Genomic DNA, 17,862 nt, shown 5'->3' on the forward strand with positions numbered 1-17,862 from the left:
GTTAAACAAGAGCAACTGACCCGCTAGCAACAGAGAATAGCTACATTATTGGCTTCATGCAGAAAAAAGACATAACTAAACACAAAAACATGTTGGACTTTCTATGCTATTTTAGCACTGCAAAAAAGGTAATGTCAACAATAGCTTYGTCATTTATTGATTTTCATAATAATAGGGAAAAAACCTGGCTAATCAGAAAAACTGAGCTGGACAAAAATAAAAAGTGCTTGAAAGTAAAGAGAAAAGAGATTCAGTTAAAAAACAAAAGCACTGAGCCAAGTGTACTTTCTRCTGAAAAGAAAAATACAAAACTAAAACCACCAAAAGCTCTGAGAAAGGCTTCATCCCAAAAAGGAGACCTGGTTGAACAAGAACACTGAGTTGGTAACAACAGAGACTTGTTGGCTTCACACTGGAAAGAAACACAGCTACACACAAAAACATGGAGTCAGGTGTACTTTCTTTTTATAGAGTTGTCATTTACTTTGTCTAGGAAAGAAACCTCGCTAATCAGAAAAACTACTCAAAGGTACTGGCAGCACAATGTCCACTAATTATATTTTTCCTGGAGTAATCTTAATAAAATCTTTTCCTTCACCTCACATCCAGAGCAAACATAAAGCCACATCTTCATTTTCCAGCCAATTAACACCTAATAAACTAAAAGTGCCAGATGTCCGTTGCACAGGGCACTTAGACATAAATGTCCCTCACACTGGGTTTTGTTTTGGGCCACTTAAAAATGCTTTTATCTGCTATWTTTTATGAAGTAATAGCCATTGTGAGCTGGCAGCAGCATCCGCCCCTCCATCCGCCTCATTCCTGGATGCAATTTTCTTAATGCTGCACTCAAGTAATATTGTTATTATGACAAGACACAATACTCTGCCTTTGTCTCCACACACAATGGAAATCTGCACCAACCCTCAACATGCAGTCGAAATCGAATGAACCTCTCTGTAATGCTAATGTAGCCTGTTATTTTTAGAGAAAATGGGGAATAAATAAATGTTTGAAAACATTTTAGTTTTCGTGACCGATATTTGAGCCTTTTATACCCGCTATGAATACATCTCGCTTTCCTCATTTCACCATTGGCATGCTCCACGACTTCACATGAGATCATGCTGAATTCAAATCAAATATCAAACACGCCTCAGCAGCGGCTGCTGCACGCAGCATGAGAGCTCTGCTAAGATAAACACAGGTTCGTAATAATCTGATTAGACCGGCCTCAGCCCCTATTGACTTTACCTCTCTGGCGCTCCAAAGAGTCGCCTCCCGGCCGGAAATGAAGCCCACCAGGGCCGGGTTCCCACGCGGGCTGGTGGCGTCAAAGGTGACACAGAACGGACAGTCGGTGGAAGATCCTGCCACGATTTCTCCGGAGAAACCCTTCTCCTTCCAGAAGGCCTGCAGGAAGACAGAGACGTTCCGGCTCCATCAGCGGTTTGACGATAAATTCAAGTCAACAGTGAAAATCCCGAATGAGATGCTAAATGGGCATCCAATTTTGAGAACAAAGATAATGAAAAGAAGAGTTTCTTTGATTTTCAGCAGGGGAGCATGAAGTGGATCCGCTCAGAGGCAGAATTGTTTTAAGCTGACAGCGCGGGGGCCACATTTTGATGACTAATTTTTCTGCTAATTCTTTCTAGATTGCATCATTTCTTGCGGTATWTACAGTAGTGGTTTATTTTATACACTCATTCCTCTCAGTCAGTAGGTCAGTTTACGTCCAGACGGGCCTTGAACACCAGTTAAAAAAGAAAAAGGGAAGATATTAGTACTTGACTGATTTGATTTTAGTTTTTTAAACCAATTAAAACCAATCTTTGAAACCAATTTTATATTCGGTTGATGTTGTGAAGCACTGTGGTCAGCAGAGGTTGTTGTAAACGTGACATACATGTAGCAGGGTTTTGTATACKCTTGTAACTGTTATTAATGTTGCACAAAATTTAGCTGTGTTTAATTTTACAAATGCTAACTGCTCGTTGGGTGCTTTTGCTCTGCAGTTTGTTGAGGGTTAAGGAAGTTCACCTGCTGGACCTGAGACGAACATAAAAGGGTCAGACATAAATTTTCACTTGACTTCCTTGTTTGACTAAAACATTTTGGTTCAGATGATGATTTAACGTTACAAATATAACCCAGGGGCCACCAGAYATTCACATTATAAATCTAACATATTTATAAATTATTTCTCTCCAAAGTTAAGAAGCATAGATTAAGAAGCATAGATCTGTATTTTTTTAATGTTATACTTGTGCAAACTAAGGAATTCTGCCACAAGCACAAACTTTTTCACTCTAGTTTTCTGTGAAGAATATCTGAAAAGTGTGGCATGCACATGAACCTGCACGTATTTAGAGGCAAGTCTTCACCTCCAGTTCTTTGAAAAATACCTCAAGGTCTATCAGACAGAGCATGGAAAGAATCTGTGAGCAGCAATTTTTAAGTTTTGCTAAAGATTCCCACTGGATTTGGGTCTGGACTTTGACTAGGCCACTCTATCACACACTGGCCCAGTCTCCACTCTTGTGCAGGCTCAGTTTTTCTYCCAGAACTATCCTGTTTCTAACTYCATGGTAAACCAGCTTTCTGCCTTATGCAGAATTCATCTTCTGATCCAAACGGTATTTTGCATGAAAGCCAAAACTTTTTGATTTTGATCTCATCTGACCAGAGAATCTTCTTCCATATGTTTGTGTCGACTCCAGAGTTTTATTCCTAGAGTGTTTGACTTTTAGCTGTCCAATACTCTCCCCCCTAAGCTGTGGATCTCTGCAGCTTACCAAAGTCCTTCTCGCAGCTTCTTGGCTGATTAATTTTAAAGAGGTGTAAGCATGTGGGTTAAGGCGGACAGCCATGTCTTGATATAGTTCTGCCATCAAACGCTGGACTGAACGGAGCTCTGCAAAATTTTTTAAAGCTTTGAATAATATGTGTTGTTACGTCACATAATGTTCCTATAAAAAACAATTTGGGGTTTTAATATAAGAAAATGTAAAAACTGTTTTGCCAGGCGTCTCTAGCTGCAATAAAACTAAACCCAACAGTGAACGCTCCTTATGACTGTGTGTTTTCTTTTTTTCATACATTGCAATAAACAGCATCATAACAGTTTCATGTTTCATTCCAGTGAGTGACTTGTAAACATCTTTATTAGGATCCCYGTTTTGTTTTCTGAACAAATGAATCAAACTCTGAATTCACAGGCGTTGATTYGAGTCAGGCAATGTCACGCTGAAGTAAGACATGCATGACAAGAAGGTGTTTATTTTTGGTTGCAGATGGGAAATTGGCAGCTGGAACAGATTTATTCTCAATATTAATATGAAACCGCACACAAGAAATCGAGAGTTATTTTCCTGGAAGCTCGAAAAAGATGAGCAAAGAATACAGATGTTTATGGAGAGCCGACAGGGGCATCCTGGCTGCTTACATAATGTTCAAAAACAATGAACAAATAAATAAACCAGATTTGATTTGTATGTGCAATGCAACATTTTTAAAAATCTTTTTAATCCTTTACATTTTCCTATTCATGTTTTACTCCAGGGGTGCCAAACTCATTGTCGTTTGACATRAAGGCTCTTAAAGGGCCAGTCGTGCCAGAATGCATTGATAAAACCTGTTCACATTTTCAAATTCTTAAAATTAAATCATTACTGAACAATCTTTTAAGTCCCTCCAGGATTTTGTGATACTTTTTGTGATTTTTTTTGCAATAACAACCAGTGTTTGTGGTACTAATTTGGTAAAATTTGCACTTATTTATGACGGTAAATGTGACTTTTTATTACTCGCTGTATATAGATCATAAACTATAATTTGACATCAATTAAGGCTGAGGTAATTACAAGTAAAGTTTTTGTCAATTTTTGAGAAAAATCTGCAATAAACTACGTATCGGTGCAAAAAAGTACAGAAATTTGTCGATTTTGCGTGATTTTCCATAATAATTTTCAAGAAACAGGAGGGKCTGATTGATATAATTTGACAGTAAGCAGATAAGAAATGCATTAATTTAATTGAAAACATAATACTTAAKCACATTTAGTGTTTAGAATCTAGAGGGCCACATAAAAAGCTACGGCAGACCGGATTTGGCCCACAGACCTCGAGTTTGTTTTATTCTATCCAAAGCAAAAAAGTTGTTCGTCTTTTGCCATGTCTGCAGAAAGTGAAAAAAAACAGACTTTGGTACCATATTCCACAGGTGGGGGCAATGCTACTTCAGGGTAGATGTGATGGGAGGAACCCGGCAGAAGTGAGCTGAAATGACACGAGGACTGATCTACCAAAAGGCAGAGGGGCCGAATAAGACGACTGACGAGGCTGATCCAGATGAGTGACAGCCCTCTGAGCTGTTTGGGGGTGGGATGGTGTCAACCTGTCAGCTTAATTAGTCACCRTGTTTGTCTGGAAGGATCATGGCTACATCCTTCAGCACAACCAGCAAATGTTGTGCAAATGTTCTCATAAAAAAATAAGAGTTTGGCTCCCTTTGCATATGCTATTTGTAGCCTGCCGGCGACCTCATGTAATGATAGGAGCCTTAAATGTAGCAACAACAGAGGCTTTTGGGCAGGACAAACTGTTTTGAATCTGCACCAAATAACGCTTACATCACATTACATTATTTAGGYCTTTTTTCATTCCGGTTAGGGTTATATAAACATCTGTACTTTCGCCAGACATGAAAACGCGGGCCTGTGTTCGCACAAGTTCAGCTGTTCAACACAAACTTCTTACTGTGACAATTTTTATTGTTTTCAGATTACTGTGCAGTCGGATCAATTCTACACTCATTTGACAGCGGAAACTTGTTTTTTAATGAATTTTTCCATTGCAAACATTGACAGAACAATATTAAAATGAGGTTAGGCCATCATCAGTACAAGTGAAGCTGTAAAAAATACAGTTTACATCACTATTCTTCAAATTAAGAGACTGATCTGCTCATTTTATTTGCCGTTTTCTTTGCTTTGCATCAGAATAACCTCGCATGCAGAGTCCTGGACTTAAAGGACAAGATTTTGGGTCACCAAGAACTTCAAAGTGAGAGCTTCTGCTGCACCAAAAYTGTTTTTCAGGACATTACAACCTTTTCTTCAACAGCTTTTTGGCAACAGCTTCCAGTGAGCACCAAGACCAGCTGTGCCCTGATTTTMCAATCTCAAGGTCAAACCATGCAACATTTGGACCTGCAAGYAGGAAACATCAGATTCACCMWAATCCAACAAACTGTCAACTTAAAAGCTTTAATTTTAGACAAAATTAGATCATTTTCGGTCAGGATTTGATCCAGACATTGATATCCAGCATGTAAGATTATCCAATTTACAAATTAAGTCCTTATTCMTAAATTATGAATAAGGATCAACCCTGGAAATTTGATGCATTTACTAATCATTAACTATCCTGTTTGCTATATAAAACGTTAGTAGCATATAAACACAAAACTTTTCCAAAAATCCAAGCAGTGTTTGTGCTAAAGCCAAATATCTTGCCTGTATATCAGTTTTTTCACATCATATTTAGCTCATTTTTATCCCTAGCAGAAAGCCTTATGTTAGTCAATGAAGCATGAAATCACTGAGTYCGTTAATGTCTGATAAGGTACAACGACAGTAAACACGCCCTCACAAGCTTTTTGTGTTGAGAAACCGTTTAGTTGGCTTTATATATTCAATCTTGTTCCCATGTTATTCCACYGTCAGGTCGTTCTGTTCAGTGTAAATTCTGAGAAAATTATGGAAGGCCAAAGYAGAGGGAATAAAGACATTGGTAATACAGTGAAGAAATATCCACAACACRTAATGTGACAGGAGGAGGTTAAATCAATAACAGCAACATGTTTTTCAGCTTTAGTTACTCCTATTCACCAGACAAACGCAGCAAGCTGCCTTTGTGTTTCCCGTCTTTCACAGATTTCAGCTAAAGAAATTGTAGATCATAATGTTATTATAACCACATCATGATGTTTAGACTGAAGCACACCAGTGAGATTGGTTTATATAATTTTCAGTTCTTCTTAACAAGCAAAGAAGTGGTAAAAAAAAAAGAAAAAAAGAAAAGTAATAGAAATTATTTGTTCCTGGAATAAAGCAGAAAAAAAGTGTAATTTATTTTCTTTGACACGTGAAAAAAAACAAAACCTGCCAACATTATATTTACTGACAGGATGTGTAAACAACGCAAAATCAACTGGAGAGTTGAGGTTAATTCTTGTTTGTCCTCAACAAGCATAAAAACATTATTTGTGCCAATTGTTTTTCTGGCTTCATTTTTATGCAGCTTATAGCCATATTTACATTGTTTATTGTGTTTTCTGAAACTGCACAATTAAGGAACTTACCTTAAGTTGTTATAAAAGTATCAAATACAACAAAGAAATTTGGCTTTGTAGTTTAACACCTTGAAACTGGGACTCTGTCTCTTTAAAAACTCCTGATTTTTTTGAAACTCCGCCTTCAGGAAGTCATCGGAGCTTCGCTCCTCCATTAACCCTTTAAAGTTTTTACCACCGTTTCACTGAGAAGCAGCTCGTAGTGATACGCTGTTCCACCAGGTGTTTGCCAATTGCTGCTGGCTAGTCTGAAGGAGCAGAGTGGGGAAGATATGGGTTGGAAACTGCAGGAGGAGCTGCGTCTTGAAGGCGGGGCTAGCTCCACCCACAACTGGATGGTTGCCATGGAGATTAAAGGATTTCTTAGACATGAGAATCAAGGCAACACTTTTTGACGAGGKGACAATATTAAACATGGTGTAAAGCTAAAAAAAAAAAAAAAAGTCAATTTTACATAACACTGTCCCTTTAAGTATAAATAATCTGCAGTGCCTGGAATATTTCAAAAATATTGCAACTCCTAATTGAATAAAGCTCCAACRGAGGGATACCTGTGAGCACACGATACAAAATCCATCAAATTTACAAGCAATTGTGGAGGAGAATGTCTCCAATCTGCTTTATMGGATACCTTTTCTATGTTCAGGCCCTATTAAACTACATGAAGAYGACTCCATTGCTACCGGCATTGCCTTGGTAAATAGCCTACCACTTGGGGTGGGGGCGGGGGGGGGCATTGTCACTGGTAATTGAAGAGACAGATGCCTTCGTCTGCCTGAGAAACCCTCCATGGACTCAGACCGTGAGAGGGACAAGCTGGTGCCTCAAAGATTGGACCCWATGGGGGGATAAAACTAATCAAGAATGCAGACTGAAATATTTATGCTGATAATGCAAAATCCTTCAGCTTGGCGAGATGATGGGGCAAAAGTGTTCCTGCGCGCTGAACGAAGACATCATCCCAAAGAGGACTCTGCTRCCATCTGTTATCATGGCGTCTCCGACTTCCTCCGGTTATAGGTTTTCACACGAGAGTAATTCTTAGCCACTCAATGAGATGTTCCCGCCAGGGAGACGGGAAGCAAGATGGCAGTTTAGTGCACTAAGCTCACTCCTCCGCTCGCTTCAGCAGGTACTGCTGGTGGTTCTTGATGTCATTTTAATGGAGCCGCTTGTATTCTCCAGAGCGCGCTCCTCTCAAGCCGCTTCCAGTCAAAACACAGGCGCCGTTCGGAAATGCCTCCCTGAAAATGGTCTCAAAAATGAAAAGAATAGGCGCTGTGATGAAACACTCCCACAAGTTGAGACCCTTGGTGGCCGCTGCAAGCAGCAATTTCTTTTTCAGTCTCCAGCGAAAACAAGGATTTGAAAGAAGGTTGGATTTTAGAGCTGAAACATTTTTTCACAGTACAATGTGAGGAATAAATGAAATCAACATACTTGAGTTCAAAACATATAATTACAACGTTGTGAAATAAAAGAGAATGGAAAGTGGAGCATGTTCTCCCGTTTGTGTATTTAGATGTTCACGAAACAGAAACTTCTCTGGATGTGACTTTAAAGTTAAAAGTAGACACTTTGGTCACTGTCCAATAACATTAAGGCAGAAAATCTGTGCCAATCACTGCAGCAAATCAGAAGAGACATTGCTGCTCCGCATTTAAACTCCCCGAAAAGGCATCCAAGGGCAAATTAAAGGATGGAGAATTGAAGCACTTAACATTTATTTTTTTATTGCAGAATAGCTACTGCATGGTTTTAAATGTACATATTGGTGTGATAGAGAAGCTACACAATTTTAGAGCACATTTTTAATTAGGAAAAACTCAAAAATGAGTTTTTAATTTTTAAGATTGCATTAAATTAAAAGAGATTTGTAGAAAAAAAACTGAAATGGTGATTTTGCTTTTGCCGTTTGTGGGGAAAGAAAAGGGCAAAGCAAAACAAACCAAGAAAAATTACTGTGAAAAATGGTGCAATAAGTTTTCAGTCTCAACCTGCCTCTTTATTTAAAATACTCAGACATTTAATGAAAGTCGCTTTTCTTACATAACATCTGGTTCATTCAGGCTGCAGGAAAGAGCAGGATTCAAACCGACAACAGGAAGCGACAAAAATATATAATTTTTTTTACACAATATTAATTTTTTTCCCCCTCTACTTTGATGAATGTAAAATTAGATCCGCTTGTTTATCTGACCAGAATTAACAGCTTTGGTTACCTTTAGCTCGGTAAAAAGGGAACATGGTGTTCTCATCTTGAAGCTGCATGTGATAAACAACCAATAAATTCAACATATAATGGCAAGAGGTTGTGAGGATGGAGTTAATTATCCAGAATTATCCTGAATTTCCCTTCAGTAGGACAATAAAGGCMTTTTCTATTCTAATTAGAAAACTACTAAATCAATTGCAGCACAGCATCTCAAAGAGAAAAGGACTGGATGTGCTGTAGGAGAAAGATAAGCATATCATAATGAAGATAAGATTGTTTTGTAACTTCCTTGAGACTTTAAAGAGCACTTTCAAGTTCCCCTCAGTGAAGTAGCTTGCATCTTCTTACATAATTAATACAAAACTACAGAAGAAGAAAGCAGCAACGAAGTTAAGGATCCATATAGAAGTCTCTCTTCCTTTAAGATGAAAAATAAATTCCTCTTATTTTTCACATGCAGGCAGCAGAGAGTGACAGAAAACATGGAGGGTATGGGAAATTGAACAAAACAAGCACCTCGCAGTGGCGTATTGAACCGTGGAAGCTGCTGTCATGTCGGATGTGGCCCAGCCATCAGGCCAGCAGGGTGCCATGTCTGCTGCTTTTTTAATCATTCTTTCAGCTTCATTTAAGTTTTTTTTCCTCCTCATCTTTTTCCCCAGTATTTCAACCAAGTATTTTCCATCCTCCAGAGGAGAGCGTACCCTATACTTTACCTTTGTGACCTTAATTTGAGGTCTGTGAGACCTGCCCCCCCTCAGGCTGCAACGCACAGCTGTAATTAGTATAAAGTGAGCTCTTCAGTCATGCATGAAAGCGGCGACTCCACGCAGACACGCAGGAAGAGGAGCAGAGCTTCATCTGAGCCACACTGTCAATCAGCCAACAATATTTTACGTGTTCCCGCAAATCTAAATGCGGCCCGCTGTGCCGCCGAGGCGCAGATCTAATAAATGTTTGCATGAGCACTAATGATCCTGCATTCATTACAGCTGGCAAATTTAATCTACTAACAAGGTGCATTCTGGTAATTAATGGTGTGGTTGGAAAGGACAAAATGAAGATGAAAGAAAATACATCTCAGATGCTGTGCAAAGTCTCCAGCTCTGCATTTATTTGCGGTTTGAAGCTGAAGCTTCCAAAGCTAGTTTTTGCATATGGAGAATTTAATTTTAGGGATAAATGTAAACACGTTTCAGTGTTAGGGTTAGTAAATTAGTTAAAATATTTACCTACAAGCAACTATTTTTCCTTCACTGTGTGAAGTTAAATTAAACTGAATGTGTTCTGTTTTAGATCTGGTAGAATTGCTATAATTATTTCTGTTTGCTAAATGTCTAAATAAGATTTTAGCAACTAGCAAAATACTTTTTTTTTTTTTATTTTTTTTTTTTTATCAATTTCCTTCCAAAGCCGTCATATATTTATTGCAGAATCGGAGAAATGGTACTCCTGAAACTCCTTTTAAAAATCTTTTAAAACAAAGCTACATGATATTTTCAAAATAATAGCCTCAACATTGCATAATTATTTGCATATTAATCAATCAATCAATCAAGATTATTTGTATAGCACTTTCCCTTGGTCCTTTTATCCTGGTAATAATATTCAGGTGATAAAAGGCTGACTTTGTAACCGTCTGTATGTGGCTCTGAACGTTCAGGTCTGATACCAGATCCAAAGACAATAACTTCACTTTTGTTTCTGTTCAGCTTGAGAAATTAAGACACATCCACACGTTGTAAGCATCTGTTCAGTGCATGAATGGTTTCAGAATCACATGGTGACATTGTAACGTAGAGCTGCGTATCACCTGCATTTGGACACGATATTATCAGCATACTATCGTATCGGCTGATATTAGCTGTAACATTTTATATCGGACATTCTGTCAAAAATAACATACCGATATAAAAGGCGCTGATTTTATATGACAAACAAGTGACAGTGATGCCTGCAGCACAGCACGTCGTCAAATTTGCACAGTTTGAGTGTTGTCGTCGTCTTAGAGAGAAAATGTAATTAATAAAGTTGACATTAAACATAATGCAAGTTGAATGCATTACAACGTTTTGAGTTCCGTTTTAGCATTTGCATTTGGTAGCAGGCTAACTTGACAAAGATAATGCAGTATTTTAATTCCACAGTAGAAAAAGCCATATAGTTTCAGTAGGTAGGTATAGGAAAAAACGTCGGTATTGGTATTGGCCATCAGCCAATGAGTTTTAGTATATTGGCATATTGGATATCAATATCATACATCCTTAATCTGCATAGTTAAGTTAACTAATCTTATTTTCTGTTGTAACGTAAGCTATTAGGAGTATATAAATATAGGTGGAGTCCCAGGATTGAGTCTTGGAGTACTCTGTATTTTAGGCCTCTTAAAGAAAAAAAAGTGATTTTTGCATAGTTCTGACATTTGGGAAACAAAATAACATTTCTGTTGCCAAACAAACTCAGACGTATCTGTTCAGACTCCCCCAGATGAACAGTAATGCTCTGAAGCACAGATTGGTGACTTTGCATTTCTATCTGTCCTGTATTTCCAAACAGCTGATCAGATAAACACAGATAATCAAACACAGATCACCTTTTACCCAAACAAGATGGCATAACAGACAGGATAAGACACAGACAGAGTGTAAACTCTTCCAACTTTTAAGGTCAAATCTTATCCGCACTGAGACCAACTCAGTCGCAGAAACATTTGGCTGTATCAGAGAAGCTTTCGCTTCAGATATCTTCAGATATTTTCCAGTGATCCGCTGCTACTCACCGTCTGATACGTTAGAATAAACTTCATCATATGGCCGACAGGCATGTTCTGGGTGAGGAATTCCCTCATGCTGGGTAGGGCCGGCTGGTACTGGATCTTTGCTGGAGGATGAACAAAAACAGGATATTACTCTTATAAGGCAACTACAATAAGAAGATGGAATGGAAAAGCATGTTTTTCATGCAATTTTTCAACATTTTCATGGCTTTCCTTGTTTTTCTGTTTCTCATGGTTTGTCCTTGTGATCTTGGGATGTTTCCTTACTCTCAGAAAAGGAAAAACAAATATATTCAGAAAGAAAAATAGACAAATCTACATTGGATTTGACCTTTCACATACAAAAATTGTTTTTCTAAGAGCCAACCTAAAAATGTCCTTGCTGGATTTGAAGTTGTGGCCCGAACAAAGTTTTTGTTTTCATTACTTCAAGAGGTGCCAAAGTGAAAAGAGAAGTCCTCTCTGAATGCCTGTCAAAATATACCAAGGTTTTCTTAAATGGATGCTTTTATTTATTCAGAAAGCTTTGGGAAAATGCCATCTCTGAATCTAATGGGATTAAAAAAATGCATTTTTAATATTGACTGTAAACTACTGTAAACTTCTTTCATCTGTTTTTGTGTAAATCTGAAAGATTTGGGGGTTTTTTGTTCTCAGCATCAGCAACATTTTCTAAGCAATGCTTCGGTGTGATCAGATATGAAACTGATTTCAGTTGACATGCAACCAATTTCAGTGTTCGCTCTAAACATACAGACACTTTCTTGCTTCCTTAATTGCTGACTTGTTCAGCGGAAAGAAAAGAACTCATTCTCCAGACTAATTTCTGACAGACTGAAACGTATTAATTTAATTTATTAAACTTATCAAAGGTACCCCACACTATGATTTCCATAAGTCTACACAGCTGTGCTCCCAATATGTTGAAAAGTTCTTGTCACCACCACTGCACTGAGTTGACTTCTCTTGATTGGTTTCCACCAAATGTTTGATTTTCATTATTTAAGATATTTTGTTCCTTGAAGACAAAGGTTCATCAAAGTCAAGGTTTAAAATTAGCTCGTTTGGTTTTCAGTYTGTTCTGTTTGCTTGTTTTCAACCTCATTTTTTAATCACTGTCATTTCTTTTTATGACTACCAAACATCTTTGTCAATTAATGTCAGTATTTTTTATAAATAACATGTTTTGTACTTAAATGCAGCAGTTCTTATTGGTCAGATAGGATTAATCACTTCAGCATTTCAGGTTAATCTCTCCAGAAAAGAAACTATTAATTAATACAACACCTAAACTAATCTGTATCGTCAGTTAACTCCCACAAACTAAAGCCGTTTCCCTGCAGTGCTAATCCCCAGGAGGCAAAGCGAGACCATTTCTGAACGCCTGGCAGGTGAGGCAACATCTGGCCAGAAGCCAGGCTATTAACAAATGAACCACAGGAAAGAGGTGATGCATCATTTTTCAACTGTCAAGACCTGCCACTAACCTCAAAACAATGCTGAGCTAAATTTATGAGCCACCGGCAGTAGAGTTGAATAACTGGGAAACGATAAGTGGCAGCAAACTAATTTGACATGGACACATATCCGATTGAAGGACACCATCACATGCATAACTTAAAGCTCGTCAGTAGGAGCCTCATGCTGGCGCCCATTTGTTTCCAGCTGACGGAGAATTACCTTGTACTTCATTTGAATCGGATACAATATCTTGGCTAAGTATCCAAGTACAAATTGGGATGAATATCATTTGGATTTTATGTAATAATTCAACAGAAAGTGGTGCGTAATTGTTAATTGGGGGAAAAATACATAACAGTCAACACTGTTGCACTTACAGATGGCACACAGATAAGATATTTAACTTCAGTTCCACTAAATACATTTTAAATAGTTTTATAGTAACAGCAGAGATTTGGACGATTTACTCCATTTATCTCTAAGAAGACCAATAAAAGTTTATCTTGATGTTTCACATAAACACCAAGATCGTGTGCATGTAATCTTGTTTTAGTCGTAATGAAAACCATGTGGCATTGAAGATACCACTCAAACTCACAAACTAAATGGTGTAAAAATGAAAAGAAAGCCTAAAAACCTCTAAAAGGCAGTTTTTCCACTGAAGTGAAAATTGGATCACTGCTCTCAACTTTTTCAGACACCCATCAATTTCTTCTCTTGGCCTTTTGAATGTGCATTGCTTTTGGCACCTTTTGAGGACCTTATTGATCATTCTCCCATGCTTCTCTACCGGGGATACAACAAGGAAGGGCTCAGTCTGTCAACGACAAGATCGACTTTTCAAAAAAAAAATCTCAAACATAAATGAGTGGACCTTCTTTATACAGCAGCTAACGGATCCATTAAAGGAGCAGCAGCTCAAACTATTGTCTCACAAAGTGAAGAAACCCACAATATTTATGTTTTCATTTCTGGGGTCAAAGTCTTTTTAAGTGCTCACAAGATGACAACTCAAAGTTGTTTCTTGCAAACTGAGTGCAGCGTTATTCAACCAGCAGAGATAGATGAGTTCAGAGAAGGAGGACATTTCAGGTGAAAAATTAAGACCATTGACAAGGAATGTGTGACATTTGATGAGAGCCAAACATTTTTTTTATGTATTTTTATGAATTAAATAAAAAAGACATTTCTTTCCCCTATCTCAAGTTAAATCAGAGCAAGCTTTTCTTCTTATAGCTTAGCTACAATTACCAAAATTATTTCTATTTGCTAAATGTCAGAAAACTTGACAGGAACATTTTTTGTAACATTCCTCAAATTCAAGTTTAGAGTCAATATCAGGAATAACTGTCTTTTAAACTATGACTCTGGTCAAACCTTTGGTTATTTTTTCCCTCTTTCCTCTTCTCTTTTGATTAGTTTTTGTCCTCACATGATTCCCATGGTCTTTAAAGTTTGCGATTTAGACACAAGATATTTTAAATAGACTCAATACATAACTTCATAATTAATAAATTATTTTTTCTTCTCTTTTCTGTTTCTCCTACATCACATGTGTCAAGCTAAAGGCCCGTGGGCCAAATCCGGCCCGCCACAGTTTCTTATGTGGCCTTTTAAATTCTAGACTAAACACAGAGTGGCTTAAATATTATGTTATCAATCAGTTTTTATCTGTTTACTGCCAAATTATATCAATCAGTCCCTCCACTTTCTTGATAATCATTATGGAAATTCACCTAAAATCAACAAATCCCCACACTTTTTTGTGCCAATACATAATTGGGAGTTTATTGCAGATTTATCTCAAAAATTGTGAAAAAACTTTCCAACTTGTACTAAACAACTGCAGCTTTGCTTGATGTCAGATTATAATCTATAATCTATACACTTAGTAATAAAAAGTCACATGTAATGTCATAAATAAGAGCAAATATTGCAAATATTTCCAAATTAGTACCTCAAACGCTTTGATTTTCATTGCAAAAATCACAAAAAGTATCACAAAATCCTGGAGGGACTGAAAAGATGTTCAATAATATTTAATTTTAAGAACTCATTGATACTTTAACAGTTTCATAAAAGGTTTTATCAATGCTTTTTGGCACTTTTAAGAACATTAATGATCTTAATTTAGCCAAAATAAAAATGAGTTTGAATCATAGCTTTGACATGGCTTTTAACCTGACATTTCTGAGATGACTTTATAGTCACATAATGAATGCGTCAGAAGGAGATGCGCTCATTCTGTGTTGATATTCAGAAACAAATATAAACGCTAGAACTTGAAAGATGCTTTAAAAATGATTGGATATGTGAAGTATTGGGTCATTAAGGAAAGTATTCCAACATTTTAAGAGTAAAATCAACCTACTTCATGCAATTTTCTGAAATTCTTACAGCATATCTTTTCATGGCATATTAAAGACCAAGTGTCAACACAAGTTCTGGTCTCTAAACGCTTCTTCCCCAAGTTGTCTTAATCTCACGTTCTCATTTTAAAGCACCGTTGCATTTCATCCTGTCTCAGGTCATTTTGACAAATACACCACTGGAAACCCGCTGACCTTCCTTTCTCAATTTCCTCTGTCACAGAGATCCGAGTCAAATCGCAGTAAGAGTCCAGGAGAAGGTTTCAACATTTTCCAACGCTCTCTTAAGCGGAACTTTCAAGCACTGCGAAAAGCCCTTTCAAGGTCCGACAGTGAAACATGAAAAGTCACTCAAATCCATGCATTTTATCAAAGAGATGATGATTCAAAGATTAAGCTTGCAAATGGAAATGCATGATGAGAAACAAAAAAGCTGAGGTTTACTACTGCACATGCTATGAAATTAGATCATTTTCTGTATGCTCAAAAAGCAACAGACGAGAGAGAATAATGCAGCCTGACAAACTTAAGGGGAAAATGAAAAATATGCACAACATTTTTGTTTTAGTGTGTGGCTGAGGCAATTTAATGTGGATCAGGAAAGAGCAGCAATGAATCGTTTTTTTTAATCATAGAGATACGGAGTACCTTACCTCACAATTCTGGGAAGGTATCCATACACACGGCCAACTTTAAAGAACAAGGCAATAATGACAAATGGATACCATTAAAACAAGAAGAAAAATTACAGCAATAAACTGTAAGGCCATCAGAAACTGGGAGCATTCTTCATCAACCACTTAATCTAAATGTTAAAGATGGGTTTACATCTAAAAGCAGGTTCCACCACAGACCCTTTAGTGAATTACCTACTCAGACCTCTGACACTTATGAAAATGGAAAGCTGTGCAGCTGAAAGAGACCGGCTCCAACATTTTTCTGTGCATATACTATCATTAACATACTTGCAAGGCGCTGTATGTCTTGTGGTAAAGTATTCCCCCTTAACTTTTTACGTTGAAAATCACACTAAAACCACAAACTTTAATGTATTTTAATGGGTTTTATGTGATAAACCAACACAAATACATGCATAAGTTGGAAATGTAAGAGAAAGATGTATGGTTATAAACTGAAAAATGCAGTTTACACTTGTATTAAGCTCCTAAATTGGTCCATTAAGGTGATTAACAAACTGCATCAAAGACAGAGGAAAATAGACGAGTCGGGGAGAAGGTTTAAAGCAGGGTTGGGTTATAAAACAACTTGAAGATCTCAAGGAGAACTCTTCAGTTCATCAATACTCTAAAGTTACTGCATAACTGTACAGTAATTTGTGTTAAATTCCCAATATAACATCCAGAAGTTTGTGGTTGTAATGTGAAAGAAAACCTTTACAGTGAACTGCCTCTTAATACACATCAAGTTTCCTTCAGGAACAAGGCAATTCAAAGTGATCATTCACTCATCAATTACGAAACAAGCAATAAAACTTTACATTTTGTCAAATCATCAAGCAAATACTCAAATATGTTAATCAATGTTCCAGTTATTAATCAAAGGCAACTCTGAAAAGCTGGGTTTAAAGCCGTGATTTAAAGGAACTGTGTTCCGGTTGTTTTGCAGGTTTCTGGAAGTTTGTTCCAGATTTGTGGTGCATAGAAGCTGAACGCTGATTCTCCATTTGGCTCTGGTTCTGGTAATGCAGAGCCAAACCAGAAGACAAGAGAGGCCTGGAAGGTTGATGCAACAAAACTTTAATGTATTGTGGTGCTAAGCCATTCAGTGATTTATAAACTAGCAAAAGTATTTTAAAGTCAATTCTCTGAACTACAGGGAGCCAGTGCAGGGACTTTAAAACTGGGGTGATGTGCTCCATCTTCCTGGTTTTAGTCAGAACACCAGCAGCAGTGTTGTGTGACTAAAGATAAACATATGGATGAGTTTCTCTAGATCTTGCTGGTACATTAGTCCTTTAAGCCTGGAAATGTTCAAATGATAGAAGGCTGATTTTGTAACCGTCTTTACGTGGCTAATAAGGTTCAGGTCAGTGTTCATCACCACTCCCAGGTTTCAGGCCTGATCGCTAGTTTCCAACTGTAATAACTGAAGCTGTGTGTTGACTCTATATAGTTCATCTTTGGATCCAAAGACAACTTCAGTTTTGTTTCTGTTCAGATGGAGAAAGTTAACTAACTTGTTCACCAACTGAAATATACTCAGTTTAAAAATAATTTCATCATTTGGCAGTCTTTGTTCGTCAGGGAAGCTTTGTTTATCTCCCTCTCAGCACTCACCAAGTTGCTCATGAGGAGAGACGCAAAGAGCACTGAGAAAGTTACAATTATTTCCACCGAGTTGAAACTGGATGAGATAAGAATCACACCGTGTTAATTATCTCCACAATCGCTGGAGCTCCCACTTCATGTCTAATCCCTGAATTAGGCTCCATTAGTTTCATCCACAGCACAGAAATCATCCACAGCGCTGACCCAGAAATCTGTCTCACACCGAGTCAGCTGGCAAATCGGTTCAAATGCTTACCTGTTTTCCACTAACGTAAGCAAGGCTCTGGACTAAGGAGTGAGTGGCAGATGCAATCGCTTCCACACCACTGGCCAGGCCTGCTTTATTTACACAGCATGAGAAAATGGATGTTAAATAGATGTTTCTTGGCTGATTG

At 37.6% G+C, this 17,862-nt stretch overlaps 1 protein-coding gene across 1 annotated transcript in view; it reads right to left on the reverse strand.

Annotated features, from left to right (window-relative positions):
* The window catches only part of LOC103474005 (probable flavin-containing monoamine oxidase A), a 77,624-nt gene that overhangs the window by 35,629 nt on the left and 24,133 nt on the right, over positions 1-17,862 (reverse strand). The window contains exons 8-9 of the mRNA XM_008424708.2: positions 11,353-11,453; positions 1,255-1,413 (exon numbers count right to left, since the gene is read on the reverse strand). Of these exons, the coding sequence (XP_008422930.1) occupies positions 1,255-1,413; positions 11,353-11,453 (260 nt within the window). The remainder of the gene's footprint in view (positions 1-1,254; positions 1,414-11,352; positions 11,454-17,862) is intronic.

This window comes from Poecilia reticulata, linkage group LG12, assembly GCF_000633615.1.
Source record: "Poecilia reticulata strain Guanapo linkage group LG12, Guppy_female_1.0+MT, whole genome shotgun sequence".
Taxonomy (NCBI): domain Eukaryota; kingdom Metazoa; phylum Chordata; class Actinopteri; order Cyprinodontiformes; family Poeciliidae; genus Poecilia; species Poecilia reticulata.